This window comes from Perna viridis, chromosome 3 (assembly GCF_037379345.1).
Source record: "Perna viridis isolate PV_CMFRI_1.1 ecotype Kerala chromosome 3, ASM3737934v1, whole genome shotgun sequence".
Classification (NCBI taxonomy): domain Eukaryota; kingdom Metazoa; phylum Mollusca; class Bivalvia; order Mytilida; family Mytilidae; genus Perna; species Perna viridis.
In genome coordinates, this window is record NC_142447.1 from 3,661,615 (window position 1) to 3,686,860 (window position 25,246).

Consider the following 25,246-nt stretch of genomic DNA (forward strand, 5'->3'; position numbering starts at 1 on the left):
TCTTATAATAATAAAATAAAATATTTCTGACAAGATAGAAATAATATTAAAGAACAATTTTATTAAACATTCTCCTAATTTGTCAAAACTGCGAAGATAAATGGGCACTTCCTCCGTGGTGACGTCAGAGATTTCACATGGTCAATGGTGGATGGGAAGTTGTCGTTACACCACGACGTGAAAACCCACATAACTCCCTTCTTTTTTTCTTTTACCAGTATTCATCATATTAATCACACGTAGAATTGCTGTAAGATTACTCTCTTTAGGAATTTAGATACATCTGATTCTTTTTAGGGGAGATTGGAAAGAAATCTTCCCGCCATACGGAGTGGTCGAGTTAAGAGTTTTTGTCAAAAATGGCAACGAACGGCGTAGATGGCTCTGCAGAAACCAGTGCTGATCGCAATGTTGAAATCTGGAAAATAAAGAAGCTGATCAAAAGTTTGGAAGCAGCTCGAGGGTGTGTATATACTGTCTTGAATCTGATTTGACTAATTAACAGTTGGCAAGATTAAGAATATTTGTGAAACAAAATATGTAATGTCAAATGAGGGGACCCCTGGTCTATGGATTTTAAGAGCTTTGTGAAATTAGTTTCTGGAAAGCATTGTTTTCCCCAGTAGTATGACAAATGAGCGAAACATATTTCATGTTAATGAAATCACATTATGTTCATCAGTCTGTTGACAAGAAGGGACTGAAACATGCCAATGTTGTTTGAATGGGCAATGGAACACCAATCTTTGGTTAGTAAGGAACAAACTGCATTATGGAATACAGTGTTCAAACGTCTTATGGTAAACAATGGCTAACTCTTATTGATAATAATTAATTAGACTATAAAAATCAGATTTTCTTGTGTCTCTAAGTGGAGTTGTCTTCACAGAAATAAAGTGAATACATACATGTACAAAATGTAAGCATAGGCGGTTCGATAAGATTTTCCTGGGTGGTTGGATTCTCCTAACACTGTAAAGAACTGTTCAAAGCTCGAATTGAAAGAATGTCTATGTGTTTAACTTCAGAAACGGAACAAGTATGATTTCTTTAATCATTCCACCCAAAGACCAAATTTCAAGAATTGCCAAGATGTTGGCAGATGAATTCGGAACTGCCTCCAATATCAAAAGCAGAGTAAACAGACTATCCGTATTAGGTGCTATTACATCTGTACAACAGAGGCTCAAGTTATACAACAAAGGTAACTAATTTTAAAAAATCCTCATTGTGATTAGTGTTCTGTGATTGTCTCTTTGTCTATAAAACCTGTTTGGTCAAAAGCAATATTGTAACTTTTTAACAGTCTTGTCACTCAATAATTTGTGTTGTCAAAGACAGATGATAAGCTTAGTATTTCTGCCACGATGAATGCAATGAAACTTGAATTGTGAAACTTAAAAAAAAATCAATTCTTTAAATATAATTTAAACACCATAACAAGGATTGTTTAATATGGTACTTTAAATAAATTTACTGAAGTTTATTTTTTGTGCTATCCGACTTTCTCTCATTATGAAACCTATACATATACTAGAAATCCTCAGAAAAAGTTCAGACATATTTATTGGTGTTTAGAATTGTTTTTTGGTTTTAAATCATGATCACATTTGTGGCAAATTCCATACAATTTATGATTTCATATCATTTCATAAAAAAATTTACCTATTCAATATGAAAATGTCAGAACCCAACAATTTGTAAGGTTAGACTTATCTTTTATTGATCTCACTTAAGAGGATAAGCTAGCATAGATAGAATTAACATTTTTATAGATATCTAAATATTTCTCATCAAGTTTAATTTTAGGACTTCCAATCTTATTATTGAGACAAGTATATTTTCCTTGGGCATTTTTCTAATATTGAAGTACTTTATTTAATTATTTTACAGTACCCACTAATGGGCTTGTGATATATTGTGGAACTATAGTCACAGACGAAGGAAAAGAAAAGAAAGTGAACATAGACTTTGAACCATTTAGACCAATCAACACATCACTTTATCTTTGTGATAATAAATTTCACACAGAGGTCTGTATTGGTCACATAATAATCAGATTAACATGACATTTTAAGTGTAACTCAACAACTGGACATAATTAATTTAATTTATGGTCTACATTTCTTTGTTCTGTCATGTGGAAATATTCAACACTGCCATTAGGTACACACTGCCTCATCAGTTGGAAACTAGATTCTGTTGTTAATCGCCACGCTTACCCCATTTATCTGCTGTAGATTCTTATGTTTTTAATAGTCAACTTTAATTGTCTATTTCTACTTACTTCATTTACTTCTTTATTTCAGGCATTAACAGCTTTATTAGCGGATGATAATAAATTTGGTTTTATTGTGATGGACGGTAATGGTGCATTGTTTGGAACATTGTCAGGTAACACGCGAGAAGTGCTACACAAATTCACAGTTGATCTTCCAAAGAAACACGGTAAGTGTATTGAATATAGCTTTTATGTAGGACATTTTAAAAGTTATTTATGTATAAATATACTGCAAGTCATCTCCCCATCAGATAGACAACTATAAATTAGTTAAAGTCTGTTTCCTAGTTTTGCAAAGTACAGGAGTAAAAAGTGAGAAAATGTTTAATGAAGTTCTTGAAATATTGATTTTTTTTCTGAATAACTAAAAGCTGTGTTGATATTCACAGGAAGAGGCGGTCAGTCAGCCTTGCGTTTTGCCCGTTTAAGAATGGAAAAGAGACATAATTACGTCAGGAAAGTAGCCGAAGTAGCAGTTCAAATGTTCATTACCAATGATAAACCAAATATTGCTGGGTTAGTGCTTGCTGGTTCAGCCGACTTTAAAACAGAGCTCAGTCAATCAGACATGTTTGATCCAGTAAGTAAGGATTATGATTTATGTAACTAGATATATTTGTTCTTTGTTTTGTTCAATCAAAATACTGAGATGTGACTTTTCTTTGTATTTGTGGATCTCTGCTTTTACAAAACCAATTTTTACTATACATTTACTTAAAATTGATCAAGTATTTCCTGGTATCTTATCTATGATTATTTTTGTGACTGCCATCCCTGCTTGAGTGTTGATTTGTAACCTATGTTTGGTTGTGGGGGGACGAACATATGAAAGTTTGACTAATATTCATTTCAATAAAATCATTGAGGCACATGAACCTTAAATGTATTTTTTAATAAGGTTACTTACCAATTTATCCTTATTTTCAGCCATTTGTTATTGTCAATTAATTAGATATACTGTAAATTATTGCTGTCTTTTTATTTTTGCAAATAATGTAAGTATTTTGGAATTGCAATTATTGAAACTTGTGAAAGTTTTAACATTGTCTGGGCTTGATTTTCTCCAAATTCACTAAGATGTAAATCACAATTTGGTAAAAATAAATTTCATGCAGCAAGTTTTTTTCTTGAAAAGATTCGTGACTCAGTGATTGGAGTTAGAGGGTATTATGCACCATTTATCACTTTTCAGCTGAAAATGTCTCATTGAAAACTGATATTTTTACAAAGAATGTTAAAGAATAGCCTATTGAAATTTTGAAGATCATATAGAATGGTCCATTCTCTAATTCTGATCTTTTATGATTCAGTTTTAAAATATGTATTGCTCTATTTCTAGAGATTACAAGCAAAAGTAATAAAAATTGTTGATGTTTCATATGGTGGAGAGAATGGTTTTAACCAAGCAATTGAACTGGCAGCCGATGCCTTATCTAATGTCAAATTCATACAGGAGAAGAAACTCATTGGTTTGTAGTATTATTCTTGATGGAAGTATGTATTTACAGTCTAGAAAAGCTTTTAAGACAGAAAAAACCTAAACGAAGTCTAGAAGATAATACTCATTGCTGCCTTCTGGGATTCAAGTGAAAGGTCATGAATTTTTTTGCATCCCAAATTAAATTAAGAGTTCACCAGAAGAAAATGAAAGATCCACAATAAGAATAAATGTTGAATATGATAGGTCCAGAACTCTGGTAAATGAAATTACAATATTTCTGGATCTGAAAATGAGGGTCATGGACTTTGGACCAGCGTTAATTTGAATCCCTAGTTTTTGATATCGATAATATGAAAAAAAATGCTTCAAAAATATTAGATGTATATTTTGATATTAGAATCAAGTGGGAAGCACTTATGCAGAAAGGGAAATAAGTATTCTAATAGAGAATTGGTACCTTATACATGTAAATGTACATTACATGTTGTGTCAGTGTAGCTATGTATATTTTGCTGATTCTGGATATGTAATATTAGAACACTCTTGTCTTTTCCAGGTCGATACTTTGATGAGATTTCACAAGATACCGGCAAATACTGCTTTGGTGTAGATGATACATTGAAGGGATTAGAAATGGGTGCTGTAGACACATTGATAGTGTGGGAAAATTTGGACATTACACGATATGTGCTCAAAAATCATTCAACAGATGGTATGTTTAGTTCATGGCAGTGGATGGTCACATTGAAAATATAGATTGCTCGGATTCAAGTAATTATTTCTCGTCCACTCTGTCATGGAGTTATATTGTTTTTGTCCTGTCTTTCCATCGATTTATCAGTCCCACAGATTGTCGACCTTAACCACTGCAGAGAATATTTTGAAACTTGGTGGATAGCAAGGACGCCATGTGTAACTGTTCATATTTTCAAAAGGGGAATACATAAACTACTATCTATCAGTTTCATAACGGTATTTTAGATCCAAATCAGATTGTGTAAAATAGTATTGTCCTTCACACATGTTTGCTAAGACTGGTTTCTATTGTCAATATTCAGTAGACTACATATATACATATGATATTTTGATAGTATTTATATTTGGAACATAATCCCTGAAATCTGTCTTTTTTTAAAGTCCCTTTTGAATCAACATAAATCCCCTTTAAACTTGGGTAAAATGATTACCAGTCTAAACCAAAAACAAGTTATGATTTCCAAAAGTGGTTTGGTTTAAACAGGTTTTACTTACTTGAAGGGGTAGAAAAGAAGGGGTGTCTGTCCCCATAGACTAACTGTAAGAGGATTAGAAAGTCCGGGATCTGTGGCCCAAATTCTTTTGATCCCTATGTAGATTGTGTTATTTGTTGATTGGCCACTTTTAATGAAAGCATAGTTATCCACTGATATAACTGAATATTTGTCTTTTGTTAAATGACATTACTTCAGTTGATAGTTGGTAAGTAGCATGACATGAAAGAGTTAGTCATTTGTATGGTGCTGAAGTTTAAATGATTTTGCTCTGGTCTATTTAGTTGATCTCTGGTTAAGGAAAATTTTTGTAGATGAACAGTCTATACCTTTCTCTGTATTACCCTTTTTCACTTATATTCGTCAAGAGTACTTTTCTTTTTCAGTTGAAAATATTTTATTCCTGAAACCTGAGCAAGAAAAAGACAAGACACATTTTATAGACAAAGATGTAAGTTTGGTTACTCGTTCCTGTGTTATTTAATCAATTCTCTCTGTAAACAGTCTAGCTAATAATCAGTCTAAATGCCTTTCATGTGAATGAATAGTATGAAGTAGGGTATCTCAATAGGTAAATATTTTTTATCCGAAATGGGTTCAAATTCATTTGAGCCAAAGGTCTTTGAAATTTCATTAACTAGGAATTGGAACCCCAGTCCTTTTCATTGATGTTTTTTTGTGGACTTTTCGTTTTCTTTGAGTGGACTATATATTTGAATGTAGGAAAAGTCCAGTACACATATCACAAAAAGTGGTAAGTTTAGAATTAGTTGTAGTTATGATGTTGCAATAGTATTATATGTAATGACCTCATTCCTTCAACTGATTTTACACAACAATATTTTGTGAAATCAACCACTGGACCCTCCACTCTTTGAACCTCAGCCTGAAATGTCTACAAATGGACTGCAATGAATCAATTCAGGATGACCAATGATGATAAAACATGAGCCTTATTTTTGACTGTCAATGAAAGTTAATGATAGGACTGAGGTCGTTTATGGAGGAGATGTTTAATTGTAGTTAATGGATGACTGTGGATGGAACATAGAGGTAGTCTTTAGGGGAAGGAATGCCTGGATTTTTCTAACATTCAGCAGGGTCCTGTAAAAAGACCCTTTCCTAAAGAAAATGATATAAAAATCATGCAATATTCCCAGAATTTTAACTTTACCTCCCTAATTGTGACTCCAAAATGACAAATTTGTCAACTTTTCCCGAAATGCATGAAAATACCCAGAAAAAACCAAGGAGATGGTTGAGCAATCAGTAGCTTAACTGCTTTTGGAATAAAAGAACATAAACTTGATTATAAGATTTGTGATTAAGTGGTCTTGAAGGCCTGATAAGTCTGATGACATATTTCCTAATTAGATGAAAAAAAAACCAGTATATCCATAATCTAGGGACAAAGAATAGAGTGAGAGTATAGACTAGGTTATATTCGGGATTAAGAGTGTTGGTCAAACAGATGTGCTTGCAATAATGAGTGTTAATATACTTCAATCTGTATGACCAATGATGATACAACTTGAGCCTTATTTTTGAATGTCTGTGATATTTAATGATAGGACTGAGGTCATTTATTGAGGTTTGATTGCCTCTCCCTACAGATGAGAAGTCATTGTAAAACAGAGACTGAGCGTTTTGGATACGTGGTGTCATATTGTACATTAGGAAGACTTATGTTTACATTTGAGGTATCCCACTCCTTTGAGAAATCGCACCTAATTCTCAAAGAAGACTGTTAGTCTTAATGTCCTGAAATTGAAAAATGAAGGGTCAGTTGCAGGGAAATCTGTCTTAACTACAGTTATGGTCTGGTTTAGACAGGTAGACAATGAATTCACGTTGACCAATAACAACTTTGACCATATTTTTGATTCGGTGATTGTTAAATTGTTAATGGTAGATGATGTCATTTATTTAAAGTATTCTTTATGCCATATATTAACATTAATGTAAGAAGTTCTATACACCAAATAACATCAATAAAGGTTCAAGTCCAGATGAGAAAACGAAGGTTAAAAGTGTGTAATTAGGGGCTGCTGTATGATATTATAATATGATTGATAAGGTTTGGGTATTTTAATATTGAAAAGATGTACCATGTTTGTACATGAGTTGGCATAATCTCTTGATTGGGCTTTTATGTTTGTGAGTGTGAATGAGTGTTTGGGTGAATTGTTCTGATACTGGAATGTGTAAAGCTATAAACTACATATGACCAATGATGATAAAACACGAGCCTTATTTTTGACTGTCAGTGATAGTTAATGATAGGACTGAGGTCATTAATTGGAGATTTTTAATGGTAGATAATTGATGGCTTCAGTTAATTCTGGCAATGTTTGTGATAGGATGAAATTTGGTTTAGTACCTGACTTATAGGTGATATGCACATGCTATAATTACACAGCCAAATGTGCCACATATGATAATCATATGATGCTTGATTCATATGGTAATCATGATAACCATGTGATTATAATATGTTAACTGAAACAAATGATTATCATGGTGCATGATTCATATGATGCAAACCATATGATTCTCATGTGTGGCACATTTGCTTGTGTAAGTTAAGTGGATTGTCTTAATTATATTTATTCTTAAATGCATGATTGGACTGATGTCATTAATGAGAGGTTGTTCCATGTTGAGGTTTAACGGTGGCTGGATAATTTTTTGATAAAAGAAATCTTAATTCGTAAAAACATTTGGTTATGTTCTTCAGAATAGCCAGGAGCAATATGCTGTGAAAACTGCATTTTTTGTTTAACACTGATCCTAGAAAACCTGAACCTTTTCCTGTGAGCATCAACCTATGATATGTATGACCAATGATGATACAACATGAGCCTTATTTTTGACTTGAAGTGAAAGTTAATGATAGGACTGAGGTCATTTATGGATTCAGGTTCAATATTTTTATTATCACAGATAATTGATTGGGTTACTTCTCAGTGATTTAAGGCATGGAATGTTAGTAATAAGTGGGTTAAATTTGGTTTAGTACCAGTAGTATAAAAGTCTTCGAGAATGGCATAATGTTATAATTAGAATAAGTGGGTTGTCTTAATAATTTGATTCTAAAATGCATGGTGGGACTAACATGATTGAAGGAAAGTTGACCAATGTTGATGTTTAGCAGTGGCTGGAACATTTTTGAAAAAAAAAAATAAATTCTCATTCATAAAAAAACCTTATAATGGTCAAGGGCTGTGTGCTGTGATATTTGAATTTTGGTCCTAAAACACTGATCCTGGAATGTCTGAAGCTTTTGCCAGATGGCATCAAATTATAATCTGTATGACCAATGATGATCAAACATGAGCCTTATTTTTGACTTAAAGTGAAAGTTAATGATAGGACTGAGGTCATTTATTGAAGATTTTTAATTGTAGATAATGATCTTAAGGGTCTCTATAGATGAGAAATTGTGTTTGGTCATAAGTTTGTGTTTAGGTAATACTTGTTATTTGAGGTATTGCTAGTAGTGGCCACAGCACATAACAATACCAAAATTTGTTAAATTTTAAAATCAGAAAATCGTCTTTTTTCAGACTGTGTTGTAAAGGAAATAAGGCACTTTTTGACCATTTTTTTAAACTTATAAATGTATCAGATTCTTTCATTTGTGTTCTGTTTTTGGACAAATGTTAACAAAATAATTCACTAGGTGGATCCAACTGAGCAATTTATAAGATTGAGTACAAAGTTTGAATTTCAAGTGTGGTTTTAAATGTAGAATGTCTTCTGTTAGCTTTTATGAAGTAAGAAATCAAAATCAGACTGAGTGTAAGTCTTAATGTTCACACCCTCAAATGCCAGAATGTCTTCTAAATTGACACTGAACTACAGTCTCTGTGACCAATGATGATACAACATGAGCCTTATTTTTGACTGTCAGTGATAGTTAATGATAGGACTGAGGTCATTGATGGAAGACATTTATGTACTAGAATAAAAAGCTTCATGGGATTAGAAGTCAAGCCAGGTATTGTCTGGTATTAGGTCATTTGTCCCAGTGTTTTCCTGCATTACCAGAGTGAAAGCAGGTGATGTCTATTAACCGCTCAGTGCTGTTAGTTCGACTTGTGTAAGAAGTACTTACAGTCTGCAACTCAAAAAGTATTTAATAGATATGAAATTTTTATTTAAGGAGTATTTTACTGACTTTTCACAGTATTTACATATTGAAGATGTGCACATTCTATTATAGAGATGAAAAAAAAAAGATTATTGACGCTCTTTTATAGGAGTTGGTTTTTCATTAGATAGCCTTATACTGAACATTTTTCAAGACTATTTTTTATTTAAAAAATGTATTACCCAGTTAACCCACCCAGTGACAATCATTAGTTGTCATGGTGTATATTATACCAGATCATTATGTTATTGCTCTGTACTCTTGTTTCCCCAGACTGGTGTAGAATTAGAGTTGGTGGAACAGATGCCATTATTGGAATGGTTTGCAAATAATTACAAAAATTTTGGTAAGTGATAATATATAGTTATCAAATACAGATATAAATCATGATAAATTATCATTAATTAATTATACAAACATTAAAAATCGGTGGTAATGGAATGGCTTTTGATCTGTCGTCTTTATCATCCTTACATACTTGGTATCAGTACAATGACTTGAGTATCATACAGAGATATCAGGGTTCTCCCCAGGATTTTCGGATAGTACTGTATTCAGCGGGTGTGACATGACATTAATATGTCTTGTGTCGAAAGGTGCCACTTTGTATTTAATGTATAATATAAAGATTGATCAGTGTATTAATTATGTACATTTATATATTGCTGTTTATGTTAACATGAATTATTTGTAGGTAAATATTTTACCTCTTTTCTTCTTTTGCAGTAATTATAACTTTAATACCATTTTTTATTTTTCCTTTTTAAATTAACAGAAAAATTTAAGATGTTCTACCAAATTATCATAAGTAATTCTTCATAAATATTTTCTCTAATTCATACACACCCAGTGTTCTTCAAATTTTTGCTGACAGCAGACCCTTGGAAATTACAATTTTTCATTTGTCAGGGGTCGAAATTAGTCTAGATATTTGTGTAAACCACAGGTCTAGTAGACAAAAATAATACCTAGACCTGCAAACAAGACACTAGACCTGATTTCATAGCCTTGATGGAAACCCTGAACTGAATTACACAAGGTGTTTTGTTTTTAATAAAAGTGGCATTTCATTCATTTTTGTAGAGTTTTTTTATTGCTTTGAAGTCTGGATCTTTTAAGAAGGTAATTTTTAAAATAAACGTATAGAAATGATGCCAGCCAATGGGCATTGTTACTTAGAAGACAACATCAAATATTATCTTAGAACTTGAAAGGCTGCAAACTTTCAATTGATTAACTTGCTATGACACAACAATTTTAACTGCAACAGTGAACACAATTTTATTTATCATCTGGGTCTAGCTGAAGGTCAATGTCCGATTCATATTCAGACTCATTGCTTTCATGGCATGGTTGATATCACTAGCCTTTGTGTGTTGTTTAGTGTTCTCGTGCCTGTCAAGTGTATCCTTTTTAATTTTTTTTATTTGGTTATAAGTTTGCCGTCACCATCCCTACTTGCGTTGTCATGACAATTTACATTACATCTATTCCTTTTCCGATTTGTATTGAAGTCATGTGTAGACATTTATGCAATGATTCTGAAACGTTCGGCACCTCTTCGTTGAGTCATACACTTTTTGTTCCCCATTTCATCGGAGGATCGTTTTTGAGGGGTAGGTTTTGATACCCCTTCAAAGTGTTGCCACTTGTTTACTTTCTTTCAGAACTACTCGGTTAATTTCCTGCACTTCAGATACTTACCTTTGTGTTATGAGAAAGGCTTAGAAGTTCTGATTAGGCTTACCTTGACACTGATCAATATCAATGTATGTTTGAAATATGCCTTTCAAATTCCTTAAGCGTTAAAAGACTTGAATTATGAAATTACTAATTCAGGGTACATATCCGGAAAATTTTTCTAGACCACCAGACCGGTGCAATAAAGCATTTTGCTAGACCCGGGCTAGTGGACCAATAGTAATTTCGAACCCTGTTAGTTTGGGGCCTCAATGGCTCATTTGAATGTGATATTCATTTGATTAGGAGAAATCTCTATTAAACTCTTCTAATCAGGTACATGTAAAAGACTACTCTGGTCTTAATATTCATGTTTTGAAAAATTTTCAGGAAGTAGTGTTGAGTTGATCTAGTTATACCAGGAAAAAACATAAATCTTATTCTTGTTATTTTAAAGTTGATACACTAGTGTTTTTTGTTTTTAAATGTTATGTAGTTTATTCTTGACAAAAACCCCATATCATGATTAACAAAAAATCCCCACACCTGTTGCACTATTTTCAGACTTTACGATCTATTTCTTAACTAATTTCCCACCAAAAAACCTGCTCTTGATACACAGCAACATGGCAGTGTAAACAAAAGACAGCCATTTCCTTTTTCTTTTCACAGTGTTTTGGAAGTATTTGAGGGAATAAATATTGTTTGGGAATTTAATATGTTCTATTATAAGGTAAATCAGCTTCTTAATGTTGAAAACATCATGTGCAATTATTCAACTTTGCATTTATAAATAGCCACATGCTTTTGGCCAGGGTTTAGTGAATTTTTACCATAGTCAGTTTTAATTGGTTCAGTATCAGATATTAATATCTGATTGACACCTTCAGTAAAATAAATTTGTGGCCAGATGTCGTGATGAAGAATCTTGTCATTGATGTCATAGGCTTCAGACACCTGTGTGGTCATGCGGTGATCAACTAACCATAGCATGTTGACTGCTAATTACTTTGTAGGATGCCGTAAATGACCTTGTGGCACACGTTTCCTGTCGTAATAGATTTTTAATCCTCAAATTTAAGTTTATAGCACAGCTCTGGTAGCAAAATAGCACAGTACCGATCTTAATAACACAGCACTCAATCTCAGTAGCACTTTAAGGGCCTGGGGAGAACACTGGATATGATGCAGTCAAGCAAGGTAATGAGCACAAGCAATTTCAGTGCATAAAACATTTTCAGTCATATAAAGGAAAAAAGAAGACTGAACATGAAATATCAGCAAGTTTATGAATTGAATGGGATCCTTGGTTGGTTAAATTTGTGTTGTAATAACATTTTCTTGATTACAGGAGCCACATTAGAAATCATCACAGATAGATCGCAAGAAGGAGCTCAATTTGTACGAGGTTTTGGTGGTATAGGGGGTAAGTAATTGTCAGAGTGTTATGAAAGTTGGAAACATATTCACTTCTTATACAAAGCATAATGAAACTGACATGAAGCAGTATGTCTACTATCAGTCCACCTGATGTGTGCCCAATGTCTTCATTGGTTGAATATTGAAATGTCATTTTGTTTTGTGTTCCATAGAATCATATTTTTAGTAAAATTTGATTATCTGTTTCACAAAAAATCAATTTCATGCACTACGTTAGATACTAGGCAAGTGGGAATTCCAGGAACCATTGAGCAGAGTTGCCTACCCTTACAATTTTGGTGTAAGGCTTACAGTTTTTAAGGCCATTTTAAGCCCTTCAAAATTGTCAAATTCCTTACGTTTTGGCAGCTTTTCCAATTTCCAAATTTTTCCAGTTCCGTTCTGGATTTTTTATATATCTCTGGAGTCATTTCTGGTTTGAAAACATCAAACAAAAACTATGTCCAAACATAGTTGTGAAGAAAATTATGATGCTTTTGCAAAAGAAAAAGTTTAAAACAATTTTATTGATATTCATCCATAATATTGGTGGTTTCTGTCATAAAATTCACTTTTTGAAACAAAAAATGAAACTCGTGATTTTTTATCTCAGCATACTATTTTCATAAGAAAGGGGTTGGCAAGTCTGGATGAGTTTACTCTTTTATCATGCTAATTTGAATAATTATGGTTAATCAACTGTTTTCTGCTTCTTTTCCAGGCATTTTACGGTACCAAGTGGACTTCCAAGTATTTGATCCACACTTAGACGATATGTTTGATGATTTAGATCTGGATGATTATTAAATGCCTTTAATGAACATTAAATTATTCAACTGCCACAGAGCCTATGTTTGTGGCAAGAAAAATCAACAATTTTTACAGAATATTGCAGATCCAAGAATTCTCAGACACTGGCTACAGGGCTGTGACATTCCACCTTTGAAATAATTTGTATATGTACATTTTAACTTATTTTACACTGAGCATTTGAGTTGTATAAGAAAATTTATGAATTTTGTCAAAGGTTCATGACAAATATCTTTTTTTATAAGATGTTTGAAATGTCTTTTTTACTATACTTACTACATACTTAAAGAGATGTATAGAGAAATAAGAAGTCCTCTAGACCATGAGAGTGATTTTCCTACTGTTTTTGGGGAAGGGGCCTAAGGTCCATCCAATGGGGAAGTAGAGCTTGAAAATTAGGACTTTGTGAAGTAATCTTTATACATAAGGGCAAGAATATTCATAAGCTATTTAAATAAATTAAAATCTTTGATGAGAACCATTAGTTTTCATTGTGGCTACCTCTGGATATGAAAGAATGGAGACAGAATTTTGTTCATCTCACAAATGGCCATTTTAATCATGTACAAATCTTAAGACAATGTTTCTAGTCACAAATGGGAACTTCACTGCTGAAATTTTGGAAATTTGGAGCATATTTCTTTTTTAGTGAATGGGGCATAAATTTGGACCCCAAAAAAGGGTTAGAAAATCACTACATGATATGGAAGGTTTTGTGATAGCATGAGTTATTGATTGCTGTTTTATGTGATGCATGATATTAGATTGAACCTTTTAAATATAAATTCTTACTTAAAAGATACAGTACATAAATTAACTGATATAATTAAGGTTTCAGTTGGATTATTAGATGGAGTAACAATATGAAATTATTAATGCATGAACAACATTGATATGAACTTACAAAAAAAAATATTTTTGATTGATTAGTGCTGGGCTAGGCATGAGTGCTGCATCTGTGCAATATCTAATGATAGAATTAAAGCCTTTTTCAACTGGTTACTTCGTTAAATTCTTCCAGAAAAAAGTCCCTTTTAGAAACTAAAGTTTAGATTAGAAGACATTGTAAATGTTGAAAATGATCGTTTAAATATAACCAAACGGTGAGATAGTTGTTTTTAAGTCCTACCTGTTACCCATACCATGAACCATTTATCTCCACATGTCCTGTTGTTTATTTACTCATTGTTTAGTAGTAAGTTTATAATGCAGTCTACTTGTGATACTTTATAGGGAACATGTTTGTGTTCTTCATTGGATATTTTTTATTCAAAAGTGATGTAAATGTCAAAACCATTTAAATGGTAGCAGTTCATTGAAAGAAAAAATTGCAGTACAAAAGAGCGACTAGAAACTTGAATGCTGTTTATTTTTGTTTCCTGATTAAAGTTTGCAGAACTATAGTTTTAATCCGGTCGTTTTCCATGATCATATCTCATTTTGTATTACCAGTGCTTGTACAATTATTTGTACTTCTCTTCTGTGCATAGTGGGTAATCTCTTGTTTTTTTTTTAATGAGGTGCTAAATTTTGATGCATTGACTTAGTTTTGTATTACAGACACACACATTATTCCCATGTTTCAAGCATTTTTTAAAATTATTATTGGCATAGTTCGTGTTAAGAGTGGAGCTCAAAAATAAATATTGTGGTTGGTTAAAAATGGGAGATAACCCACCATGTTCTATGTCATGCTTTGCTTGTCTTACACTTTTTATTTAATGTGATGTAGGACCTAGTCAAACTGACCACAAGGGTTGCAACTAGGATGTATGTATGTGCTCAAGCCCGAAAAATTGAAGGTGCACTCCTTGTTTTGAATCCTTTGTATTCAGTAGCCTGAAAGGTAGATTTTTTGTGCTGTAAAATGAAAGGAGTTGAAAGGTAAAAATCAGAACCTTGAAATTGAAAAATAAATCTACAGCTTAACTTCGTTATCACTGTTGATGATATTCTCTTGTAAGTATTAGATATTTCAGAAAATTCATTGTGCACATTGATCTTATTTTGACAATTCTTAGATGCAACCCTGAGACTTATTTTTACAGCTACCTCTTGAAAGAATTCAGTCTTCTATTTAAATTTTCTGCTAACACTAAACATCAGGGTATTTGTCCGAAACTTAATCAGTTGTGAAAATGTTAATGGGAGAAGTATACAGACAAAATATTTTCACATGAATTTTACCTGATGAAACTGAATCCAGCAAATAAATTTTGTGGTTGACTTCATGTGAACAATGTTTGTAATTTTTCACTTGACTGAATAACAATGGATGAGAAACTGATGGAATTGTTTTGTGTGGTAAATTTACTAAGGAACTTCACTGATATGTATTTTATCGAATGTTTGATACCCCTTGTATAGATTTTGGCCAGGTTGCACCCTTGAACTCATGCTAAATCGGCTTTTAGAATGGAGAATGTTGTGGGGGGGGAATATTTTCGGAACATATTTCTCAGCAACAATGAATCACAGCCACTAGATATTTGGCACTCAACTTGAAGGGGTCCCATATCGTGGAATGCAATTTTGTCTGTCACACTTACACTTCCTGCTTACTGCAACCTGGCCAATTTTATGTGGTAACCTTATTTTCATGATTTAGACAATGTAAAGAAAAAACATTTTTATGGGAGACCTACGAAAATATGTATTAAAAAAACTTTCGTTTTCATCAAAAAGGTGTGTAATCTCCAGTGAATGTTACTCCATATCATGTATGTCTTATCAGTTCATGCTTCCAAGAGAAATTCTTAAGTAATTTAAGTCTTTTATCAAAACTTCCTTTTATTGTTGACCAGAATGACAAAACCCTTAAACTTATTAGGTTTGGAGTTCATTATTTTACTTTGAAAGACACCATGTACCTACTTCAGCCAAAACCCTTGATTTGCAATATCCAGAACTGAAATGGAACTTTTTGAAAAGTTTTGACACTGTGGAGTCTGTCATATTAATAAACCTTTTTTTTTTAATGTGTCCTTAAAACTTTTAAAATAAGAACTCAAACATTTCTGTAATTAAATGTGTCAACATTTGTCAATTATGCAGTAAAAATTGAAATGAGCAGTAATTGAGGATTACGTGAGACAATAATAAAAACATTGAAATATGATGAATTTGTGTTTTCTATTTCATACCAATAATTACCAGATTGTGCAGTGATGGATTCAAAAATTAATCCCAAAAAAAGATTTTCAGGGCTATTTGCTCTCTTTTTTTTTCAACTGCAAAATTTGTGGTTTTATATAGGTATGGCACGGCACCATCATCATCTGTTGGATAAATTTGGTATTAGTTGATTGATCTTCATAGAATTTTATAACTAGGTTCCAAACAACAAAAGAAAGGGTGGTATTGTTTTGGGGTTATGGTCCCAACTGTTAGATGTCCATGGAATTTATATAACACCAATAAAAGCATAGAAATGTCTTGTGATATTGTTCCACAATATTCTATACCACAATGGATAGACTTAGATTGATTTTGGGGGTGAAGACCTGATCTTTTCAGAAATTAAGGGCCAGAAACATGCATTTTCTTGCTGTCAAGACAATAATCTGTTTATTAGTCATGTTAGTAAATGAATCAATTTGAAATAATATTATAAGGTGCCATATTATCAAAGGAAGACTGATTGATTTTCGGGGTTAAGACTTGGACCTTGTTGGAATTGGTGGCCTGCAACAAGCATTTTATGGCCGTATTACAACTTGGAGTAAATGTGAATGGTTACTATAAAGTGTCATATCACAAAAGGAATTTATATTTGAGATTGTGACTTGAAAATAAAAATAATGGACCAGAAGCTAGTATTTTTTCTGATTTATGGATGATGACTTTGGTGAAGGGGAATGGTTGCTTTTTACACCAGAAAAAAATTTTAGTAAGATCAAAAGTCCCACACAATTCAGTTACATGTAATTCATTTTAACACTGAACAACAGAATTCTGTTACACCTTTCAATATATTCTGTATTTATGTGGAGTCTTAGATTTTGTTTGGAGGTTAAGGTTCACATGAAAATTAGGTCATGTCATTATGACCATAATGTATATTATAGAGTGAACATAGAAGTAATGTTTCTAGCCAAAGTGCCAAGCATTTTATCAGTTTTTTGAAATGCTATATATGATATTTAGAAAAAACTGTTTTATGAATATGAATCAAAACTTCAATTTCTTCAAGTAACAAATTTATATTTGTAAATAATCTCTTAGGTAGTTGCTTGAACATGATTCATGGGATATTTAAATCGCGGCTTTGTGAGCATTAAGTTAGTACAATTTGCACATGTAAAAGAATAAATTAAATAAATCAAACATAAGATCTAAAGGTTGGTTACATAATTAATTATTCATTTAAAATCTTGTAGCCTACAAAAATGTCAGAAACAAAACCCACTGGTATTAAGTACTATCCTCTTTAAGAATCAGGCAATGGGTGGCACTTTTTTTTTTTAATTTGGTCTTATATATGTCTCAAATATACATGTACCTATATTCAATACATCTGGAAAAGAACCAAGAAACAACCGTTACTTTAATTTATACATTAAATCAGAAGAAAAAATTATACCCCTGCTTTGAAGGAAGGGTAAACTGTTTTACCCTTGTCTGTTTTTCCAGAACACTTTTTGACAACTTCCTGTTCAGGCCAAAATAAAAAATATGCTAGATTCTCATCCCTCCAGACCCCATATTTTCACCTGCCCTGAAAAATTTTATTATAATTTTTGCCCAGTTTATGTCATTTTTTTTTTCAAATTAAAAGAGGTTTTTACTAAAATTGATAAAAAAAATATTCAGAAAAAATTGCTGCCTGTCCCTAATTTTGAAGAATGTTGGATGAGAATCTGAGTTTCTAGCTAACATCTTCACTGAAACTACTTGAACAATTGGAATAAAACTTGGTATGGTTATTCCTTAGGGTATCCAGCATTAACTGAACATTTAGTTACAAAAAATAGGAGTCAAAATTATTCCTTGTATAAGAGTTTACTGGCTGTTTTGAAATTTTTTTTAGGTGGCCATTTTCACCAGTTGCTCTGTTTCCAATGATTTTTTGGTTTCCTTAGGAAACATGGTATTCTAAGTTGAATGGTGATGACGAAAATTTGTTATGGGCAGTTATTTTCCTGCTAATATACTTTTCCAGCAAATGTATAGCTGGCTAATGCCTCTGACCCGGTTGGATAACAGGGTATGGGAGAGTCTCCCAGGGAGACCCCTGACCTAAGTTTTCCATTTCCAACATTTGACAGTGCTTAAGGTACTCAGTTGAACTTGTGAAACATGATGACTAAGCATGATACCTTTACTTACTTAGTTAAAAGGGCATGGTTTTCCAGTTGGGCGATTCGGGCGCTTCAAGAACCTCTTGATTTATTACATCCTTACTGGTAACTTAGTTTATTTTTTACTTTATATTTTGAAAGTATTTTTTTTCTTCATACTTTTCTCAGCAACTATCAGTACACGTTACAGTGGCTTGAAATTTTAACACATTCTTCTGGTATGTATGGTGGGATCTATTTTTGCAAAAATTTATAAGGACTTCCTGTTTACCGAAGACTTTGTTTATTTCCCTTATATCATGATTGAAAGCAGGGGTATCACTAGTGAGCCATTGCTCACAGATTTCTCATTCTTGGCTGCTTTTTTTTTTACTATTTTTTCCAACTAAATTTGACCTATCAATATGTTTCCATTTCACTGTCTAAAGTATCTGAGTGACTGAAGTCAGAATATTTAATATATGAGGTATTAAAACTAGGATAATGCAATAAAATCTCTGCATTTTTTTTCGTCATGTGCCACACCTTATACAGGTAATCATTTTGCCTAATTCTTAGAAAGAAAAGTTCTAATGTCTCTAATACTTATCTTTCATTAATTTCTTGTATCATTCATTTGAACAAAGGGCTGGAGAATTGGAACTCAGATTAATAAACTCCAAAAAATTAACTTCACTGACTTGTTGCCATGTATTAAAAAAATGGAAATTACATACCTGCTAACCTTTGAAACAGTTCATCAGGGAGATTCTCCCCATCCCCCCACTCTTTTTACACTGTCATGTGAGAGATTGATATGTGCAAAGCAAATTTTGAATGTCTTAATTCAATTATTTAGTATTTCAAATTTATATTAAATTTTATTTATCTTGATAATATTTTCAATATAGTTATATCATATTGAACCCTGATTTATTGTCTGATTATGGTTCATGTTAGTATTTTATGCAGATGTATAAAGTGTTGATAACAGTCCTTTCATTATTTGTCCACTGCAATTTTAATTTGAGAAATATCAGCAAGTCCTGCTTCGATCACATCACCACTCTTCAAAGCTGATACACCAGAGGGCGTTCCAGTTAATATAGTGTCACCTTCTTCTAAAGTCATGAACTGACTTATATAACTAATAAGATAGTTTATACTGAATATCATGTCTGCCGTGTTTCCATTCTGTCTCATTTCGCCATTCACCTTCAACCAAAGCTGAAGCTTTTCTGGATTAGGAATTTTACTTTTTTCAATAAATTCTCCTACTGGCGTTGATGTATCAAATCCTTTGGCTAAAGCCCAAGGATGACCATTTTTCTTGGCATCTAACTGAATGTCTCTTGCTGTCATATCTAAGGCAACAAAATATCCACCAATATAATCAGCTGCACTATCTTCTGGAATCTGGTACCCTTTTTTACTTATGACAATTCCTAACTCTACTTCATGGTGGAGATCATTACATCCTGGTGGGAACTATCAAAAGAACTAGACAAAATAAATACCAGTACTGTGAAAGTACTTTAACTTGTGGATACCAATTTTCATGGATTAGAGAAGAAACAAATTTGTGGATTCTTGAATTTGTGGTTTTGAGGTTTACAGTATATACATCAATGTAAATCTCCTTTTCGTTGAGAACAAAATTTCGTTGTTTGTTCTGGACACGAAAACCATGAAAATTGGTACCCCACAAACAGTAGTACTTTCACAGTATATTCAAAGAAATATACACAATTACTTTTATAGCAGTTAAGTACAGCACATGGATAAAAAAATCTACCAGACAATTCTCTATTCTACCTCACAGACTAATGTAAACCTTAGACAAAATTAAATTAAAAGAGTTATATCTCAAAAAAAAGGAAGTTGTCTACACAACATAAATCTGGGGTTTACTGCAAAAACAGTTTTTACAAAAACCACAATTATTCAAACAAAAAAAAATGCATACTCGGAGAAAATAATATGACATGCTTCGCTTAATCAAGGGCAATAACTAAAGAAAGAAAAACAAAAGCGAAAGGCAGACTCAAAACCCTAACTTGGGAGGATGATCCAAGAGTATCCATCTGCACCATGAAAACTGATTTGTTCATCGTGTTATAATTTTCCTTTCCTTTTTCGTCTACACCGGACTTGACTTTATGAGCAACTCAGCGGGTGTTTCTAGAGAAGCAGAGGACGCTTACCCTACCGGTGCACCTGGTCCATGCCCCCAGTTTTTAGTGGAGACCGAGTTGCTCATTTGCTTTTGTTACTTTGTATGTATTATTTTAGTTACTTAATGTCCATCGTTGTGTATGTCTGATTTCCATGTTTGGTCTTTGTCCCTGGATTACTTTCTTTTGATTTCCGCTCAAACCATGGTTCCCTTAATTACTCTTTCAACCCAAGTAGCTTGTAATAACAAGAGTTAATTAAATTAGGTTGATGCAGGGAACAGGGTACCAACATGCAGTGAGTTTCTACATGAGGATTGTTTTAAAATCATTTTAGGAAATGACAGTACAGAAGCTAAACAGCTTAACATGCACCAGTTAAGAAAAAAATTCAAGATTTTTCTTCACCCTTCACCCTTCACCCTTTATCATACTTTAAATAATTTTTAAAGAAGGAAATGAAAACTATTATGTTTACCCACTAATTTATTAATTCTTTTTTTTTTATTATTATTTAGTTTTTACTTGAAAATCAGGGATAATAATTTTTAAAAATAACTTTTATATAATAATATAATATATAATAATATATTTATGTATAATAAAAATGACAACAAATGTGCTTATTACAGTTATTTGAATTATTTTACCTACTATTAAATAGGTCCCTATGAACAAAGACTTTACCATGGCAAATTATTTCAAAAATTAATTATTTATCTGCCTGCAAGAAATTCAAACCAGAATGATTTGCAATGAAAAAGTATCACAAACCCCATGTGGAAGTTCGAGTAGCTAGATTTGCAAGGACAAAAGGTTACATCAAACATACCCTAATGGTTTCACCTTCAGAAATGTAAGAAGTTGTTGGTTTAAGAAAGACCAGTGGATGTGGAGGAATTGGGTCTCCATGCTGGCCTGCCAAACTCCTTCAAAACAAAAGATACTTAATTAACCCATACCTTAATTTTTTTATCTTGTGTTACATATGAGGTTGTTGGCTTTGTAAAGATTATTGGCTTTCCAGGGACTTTATTTCCTAGTTCCTCTGCATGTGCCCTTCAAAGAAATATTTATACAGGTATATCAAATACACAGATGGTTCAGTTTCTAGATCAAAGGTGAGTTTCAATTCATTGTAACGATCAATGATATATTCTGCAATTCATGATGGAAATACAGCATGTTCAGGAACCTGCACAAAAACCTAAAGAAACAGCCAAGGACTGAAATAAATGTACAGGACAAGTTCATGACCTTATTCTCCACATAAGGCAAGATGGAACTTTCTTTTAGGAAAATACTGTTAAAATTGAACAAAAGTAATCTGAAATAAGTATTTAAGACTCTAAATATTGTTTGTTAACAAGATAATAATACAGGTACTTACCAGACTTGATGTGCCTTTTTACTCACACATAAATATTTTAATTAAAGTAGAATTTGAGCAAACAATAAATTCATTAAGTAAGATTTAAGCACAAAATAAACACACACAGACAAAAGTAACTTGAAAATATTGTTGTCTTACTGATACAAATCTTTTAGAGTATTTCATCTAACCATACTTGTTTTCCATTCCATTCCATGATCTATTGATGCATCCGGTTTTCTTGTCCATTCCAAACTGTCTTCTTGTACATGTCATTTACAGGATAAACGTGTATTGCATTTTTTGTACATAAGTGCTGCTCACACACTTTAAGTCATTCTTGATAAAATATTTTACTACTAAAGACCTTTCTTACTTGTAATTTCGACCAACTGCTACGATCTTCTTTCCAAATTCTCTGAACTGTGCTAACTTATTCGATGCCATCTTTCGTCAGTTGTGATTGAATTATCTCCCTTACACCTTAAGAGATAAGTAGGCGAATAACTAGGACACCACAGGACAAGACAATAAATTTGAAGTTTTTTTTCTCTTACAGATATTTATATGGGAACAAACAAAGTGATCGGCGAATTGCATTTTGATTGTCGTTGATAAATATACAATGTATAATTATTCCTGTAATGACTAAAGGAGTGGTTCACACTGTGTATGTACTCCTCAACTGTAGGAAAACTGGACGAAAAGTGACAAATATTTAACTTGGAAGCCCCTAGATTTTGATTTTTTTTTTGGAACCCTCATAGTATGCTACCACCCAGTTATACAACTGTGTTTAAGTCGCTACCGCAACTCTCAGATACTGCATGTCAAAATGAGACCATGTGATAAAAAGTTGTTATATTGTTCCCTAATGGTTGTTCCCTCGATATACTATGTGGTTCCAACAAGATTCATGAAATATATCTAGTGACCTCAAGATATTAGGTATATAACTACCTTTTGGGGACGTCATAATATCTCGAGGGAACAACATATCACCTCGAGGGAAGGACATAGTATCTTGAGGGAACTACATAATATATTGAGGGAATAAGATCAAGTTCTTCCTTGTATGAACAACGTAACATCTTGAGGGAATAAGATAAGTTTCTTGATGGAACGATATAGCTCTTTAGTGCGAACGTGTTACCTTGAGGTAACGACGCAATTGTCTTGCGGGAATGACTTAAACATCTTGTGGGAACAACTTATTATGTTTGCGTAACTGCATTCTGTCACCGTAGATTATAGAGCAAAGGCGATACAACGTATTTTTGTGTAATATACCTAATTACTTCCGATTATTGTTTGAAAGTGAAAATTCTACCTGTCGCTGTATGATTTAAGTTACATAAAGGTCTTAGAATTTATATATTAAGGCAATCCGAACTCAATAAACATTTTAACAACGAACAATAAGAGACCACACACACACAACAAAAAAAAGCTTAATTTTGCTACAAAAAGCAAAAATTAAACGCTAATGGATGTGATAATTTTGCACTTACCTTGGACATCAAAAGAATTGTTCGTTGCATGGAAGGAAAACTACAGTTAAATATAGTAGATGCTCTAAATACCTAGACAAAAGAAAAATTCCGACTATATGAATGAATTATGCCGTTGGTTGTTTTCCATAAAATATAACTATAATACGGTAGTAGTAACACTACACCAGTGACTAGTAATTGTGAAATCATTTTACAAGTATATTTTACTGGAGTGTGAAATTGATATAATTACATTTAATGCTTTCGGACGAAAGAAGAGTGAACACGATATATGATCCGTACAACATTACGGGAACTAAGGGATGAACATTTGTGGGTTTGTTTTCTCGGTTTAATTTCTCACCCGACTTTTTATTTTGTTACTCTAGCCTATGCTGGATTTACCCTATCATCCTGGATTTTTTTATACACACATCAACATCCTGCCTTTTTATTACAAATTTAACCCTAGCCCCCCCCCCCTCTCCCCCGAAAATCATATGGTTGCTCAATATGTCACAATATACATGTAAATCGTCACACACTGAGCATCCAGAAATTACCGCCCATGCAGGTAAGGGGTGGTTTTCCAGTTTTTGCACAATAACTCAAATCAAAGGCTTGCATCATTCAATTAAAAAAAAAAAAAAATGGAAAATAATGCCCTAGCAACCCCACCCTTTTTCTGAGGTACCTCGACTGCCCCCTTTTTCCAAACGGTTTCTGGATTAGTACTATTTTAAATATCATCTACATGTTTTCTCTTCTCCATAATGGAGGATTGTTAGAAAATATGTACATTCAAGTTCATGCATCATATCTTAGTAAAAAAAAGTGATAAGTAGGTTGATGTCCTCATTGATGTGCAATGTAAATTTACCATATCGATTGAGGTAAACACCGATGAGGTACGGGAGATATGACGTCAACAAAATGTATAAAGGAGTTATCAGCAGAACTTGTGACAACTCCCCTACTGGTCTATCAATATGGTGGACAGGAAGAGAATTCAAAAATCAAGGAAAGATTCTCGAATGAGGTTACGAAGTAAACTAAGTATCATTAGTGTTTCTGACTGAATTCTGTTCCCGTACTAAAACGAAGACCAGCAGAGGGGTTGATCATACTCCATGGTCAAATATTGGACCACTGCACTACATGAATGTTGAAATGATAGCCTTGATGATTCTATACCACAATGGTCAGACTTGGATTGAGATGAACTTTTCAAATATTAGGGGACAAAAAAGGGGGGGCAGTACCATGCATCTTCCTGATTTCCGGACAAAAACTTAAATACTATTATTTATTTTGGGTCCAAATTAGAATTTTTGTATTGGACACTTTATGAATTTTTCAATCAGGTTTCGGATACCTCTTATGTTTTTGAGTTATAAGGGATTGAAGGGACCACACCCAAAAAATCGACTTTTTACACGACCGAAAAAAATTGGATCGTATATATATTGATATGACGCTGTCGTATACATTTGGTATTTGTGCCATTATTTTAGTACTGATTGGTTGGTCTTTATAAACAAAAATTAACAAGGTTATAAACCACAAGAGAAATGGTTGGTATTGATATGTGGGTTGTAGCCCCAATCGTTTAAGAATTAGGCGACTAAAACAAGCATTTCATTACTTAACTATATATCTCCAGTAAAAGCTTAGGAATGTCTGATATTGTTCTACAACATTCTATACCACAATGGTCAGACTTGGATTGATTTTGTACTTCCGAAATTATGGGGCAAAAGTGGGTGGTCGGAAACATGCATGTCCAGACGATAACTCGACTATCATTTATTTTTAGTCCAATTCCCATTTTTTAAAAATTCCTTATGAAAATCCGGCATACTTGCTTTTTATACCCTCCGTAAACGTAGTTTGG

General features: G+C 32.9%; 2 protein-coding genes across 3 annotated transcripts; one reads left to right on the plus strand and one right to left on the minus strand.

Annotated features, from left to right (window-relative positions):
- Positions 1-126: 126 nt before the first annotated feature.
- Positions 127-16,152, plus strand: LOC148620699 (eukaryotic peptide chain release factor subunit 1). Its single transcript, XM_088574403.1, has 11 exons — positions 127-463; positions 1,029-1,204; positions 1,894-2,033; positions 2,310-2,448; positions 2,671-2,861; positions 3,621-3,750; positions 4,279-4,434; positions 5,359-5,423; positions 9,399-9,471; positions 12,157-12,231; positions 12,946-16,152. The coding sequence occupies exons 1-11, from the start codon at positions 360-362 to the stop codon at positions 13,029-13,031; spliced, it is 1,335 nt and encodes a 444-aa protein (XP_088430529.1). The 5' UTR covers positions 127-359; the 3' UTR covers positions 13,032-16,152.
- LOC148620700 (oxaloacetate tautomerase FAHD1, mitochondrial-like) lies at positions 14,536-23,541 on the minus strand. Of its 2 annotated transcripts, none has more exons than XM_088574405.1 (4): positions 23,371-23,541; positions 22,236-22,342; positions 21,320-21,416; positions 14,536-19,801 (listed from the first exon to the last, which is right to left on the minus strand). In XM_088574405.1, exons 2-4 carry the CDS (start codon positions 22,304-22,306, stop codon positions 19,316-19,318), a joined length of 654 nt encoding a protein of 217 aa, XP_088430531.1. In that variant the 5' UTR covers positions 22,307-22,342; positions 23,371-23,541; the 3' UTR covers positions 14,536-19,315. The 2 variants fall into 2 exon arrangements, with proteins under 2 accessions (XP_088430531.1, XP_088430530.1); XM_088574404.1 differs by lacking the exon at positions 21,320-21,416 and adding an exon at positions 21,450-21,546 and having other exon boundaries at positions 23,371-23,530.
- Positions 23,542-25,246: the final 1,705 nt, after the last annotated feature.

Coding starts and splice junctions, on each gene's coding strand:
- LOC148620699 (XM_088574403.1), top strand. CDS start 360: ATGGCAACGAACGGCGTAGATGGCTCTGCAGAAACCAGTGCTGATCGC. Junction 2,449..2,670: donor TGATCTTCCAAAGAAACACG/GTAAGTGTATTG, acceptor TGATATTCACAG/GAAGAGGCGGTCAGTCAGCC. Junction 12,232..12,945: donor AGGTTTTGGTGGTATAGGGG/GTAAGTAATTGT, acceptor CTTCTTTTCCAG/GCATTTTACGGTACCAAGTG.
- LOC148620700 (XM_088574405.1), bottom strand. CDS start 22,306: ATGGCATCGAATAAGTTAGCACAGTTCAGAGAATTTGGAAAGAAGATC. Junction 21,417..22,235: donor GCAGTTGGTCGAAATTACAA/GTAAGAAAGGTC, acceptor TTTGTTTTGAAG/GAGTTTGGCAGGCCAGCATG. Junction 19,802..21,319: donor CTGAAGGTGAAACCATTAGG/GTATGTTTGATG, acceptor TTCTTTTGATAG/TTCCCACCAGGATGTAATGA.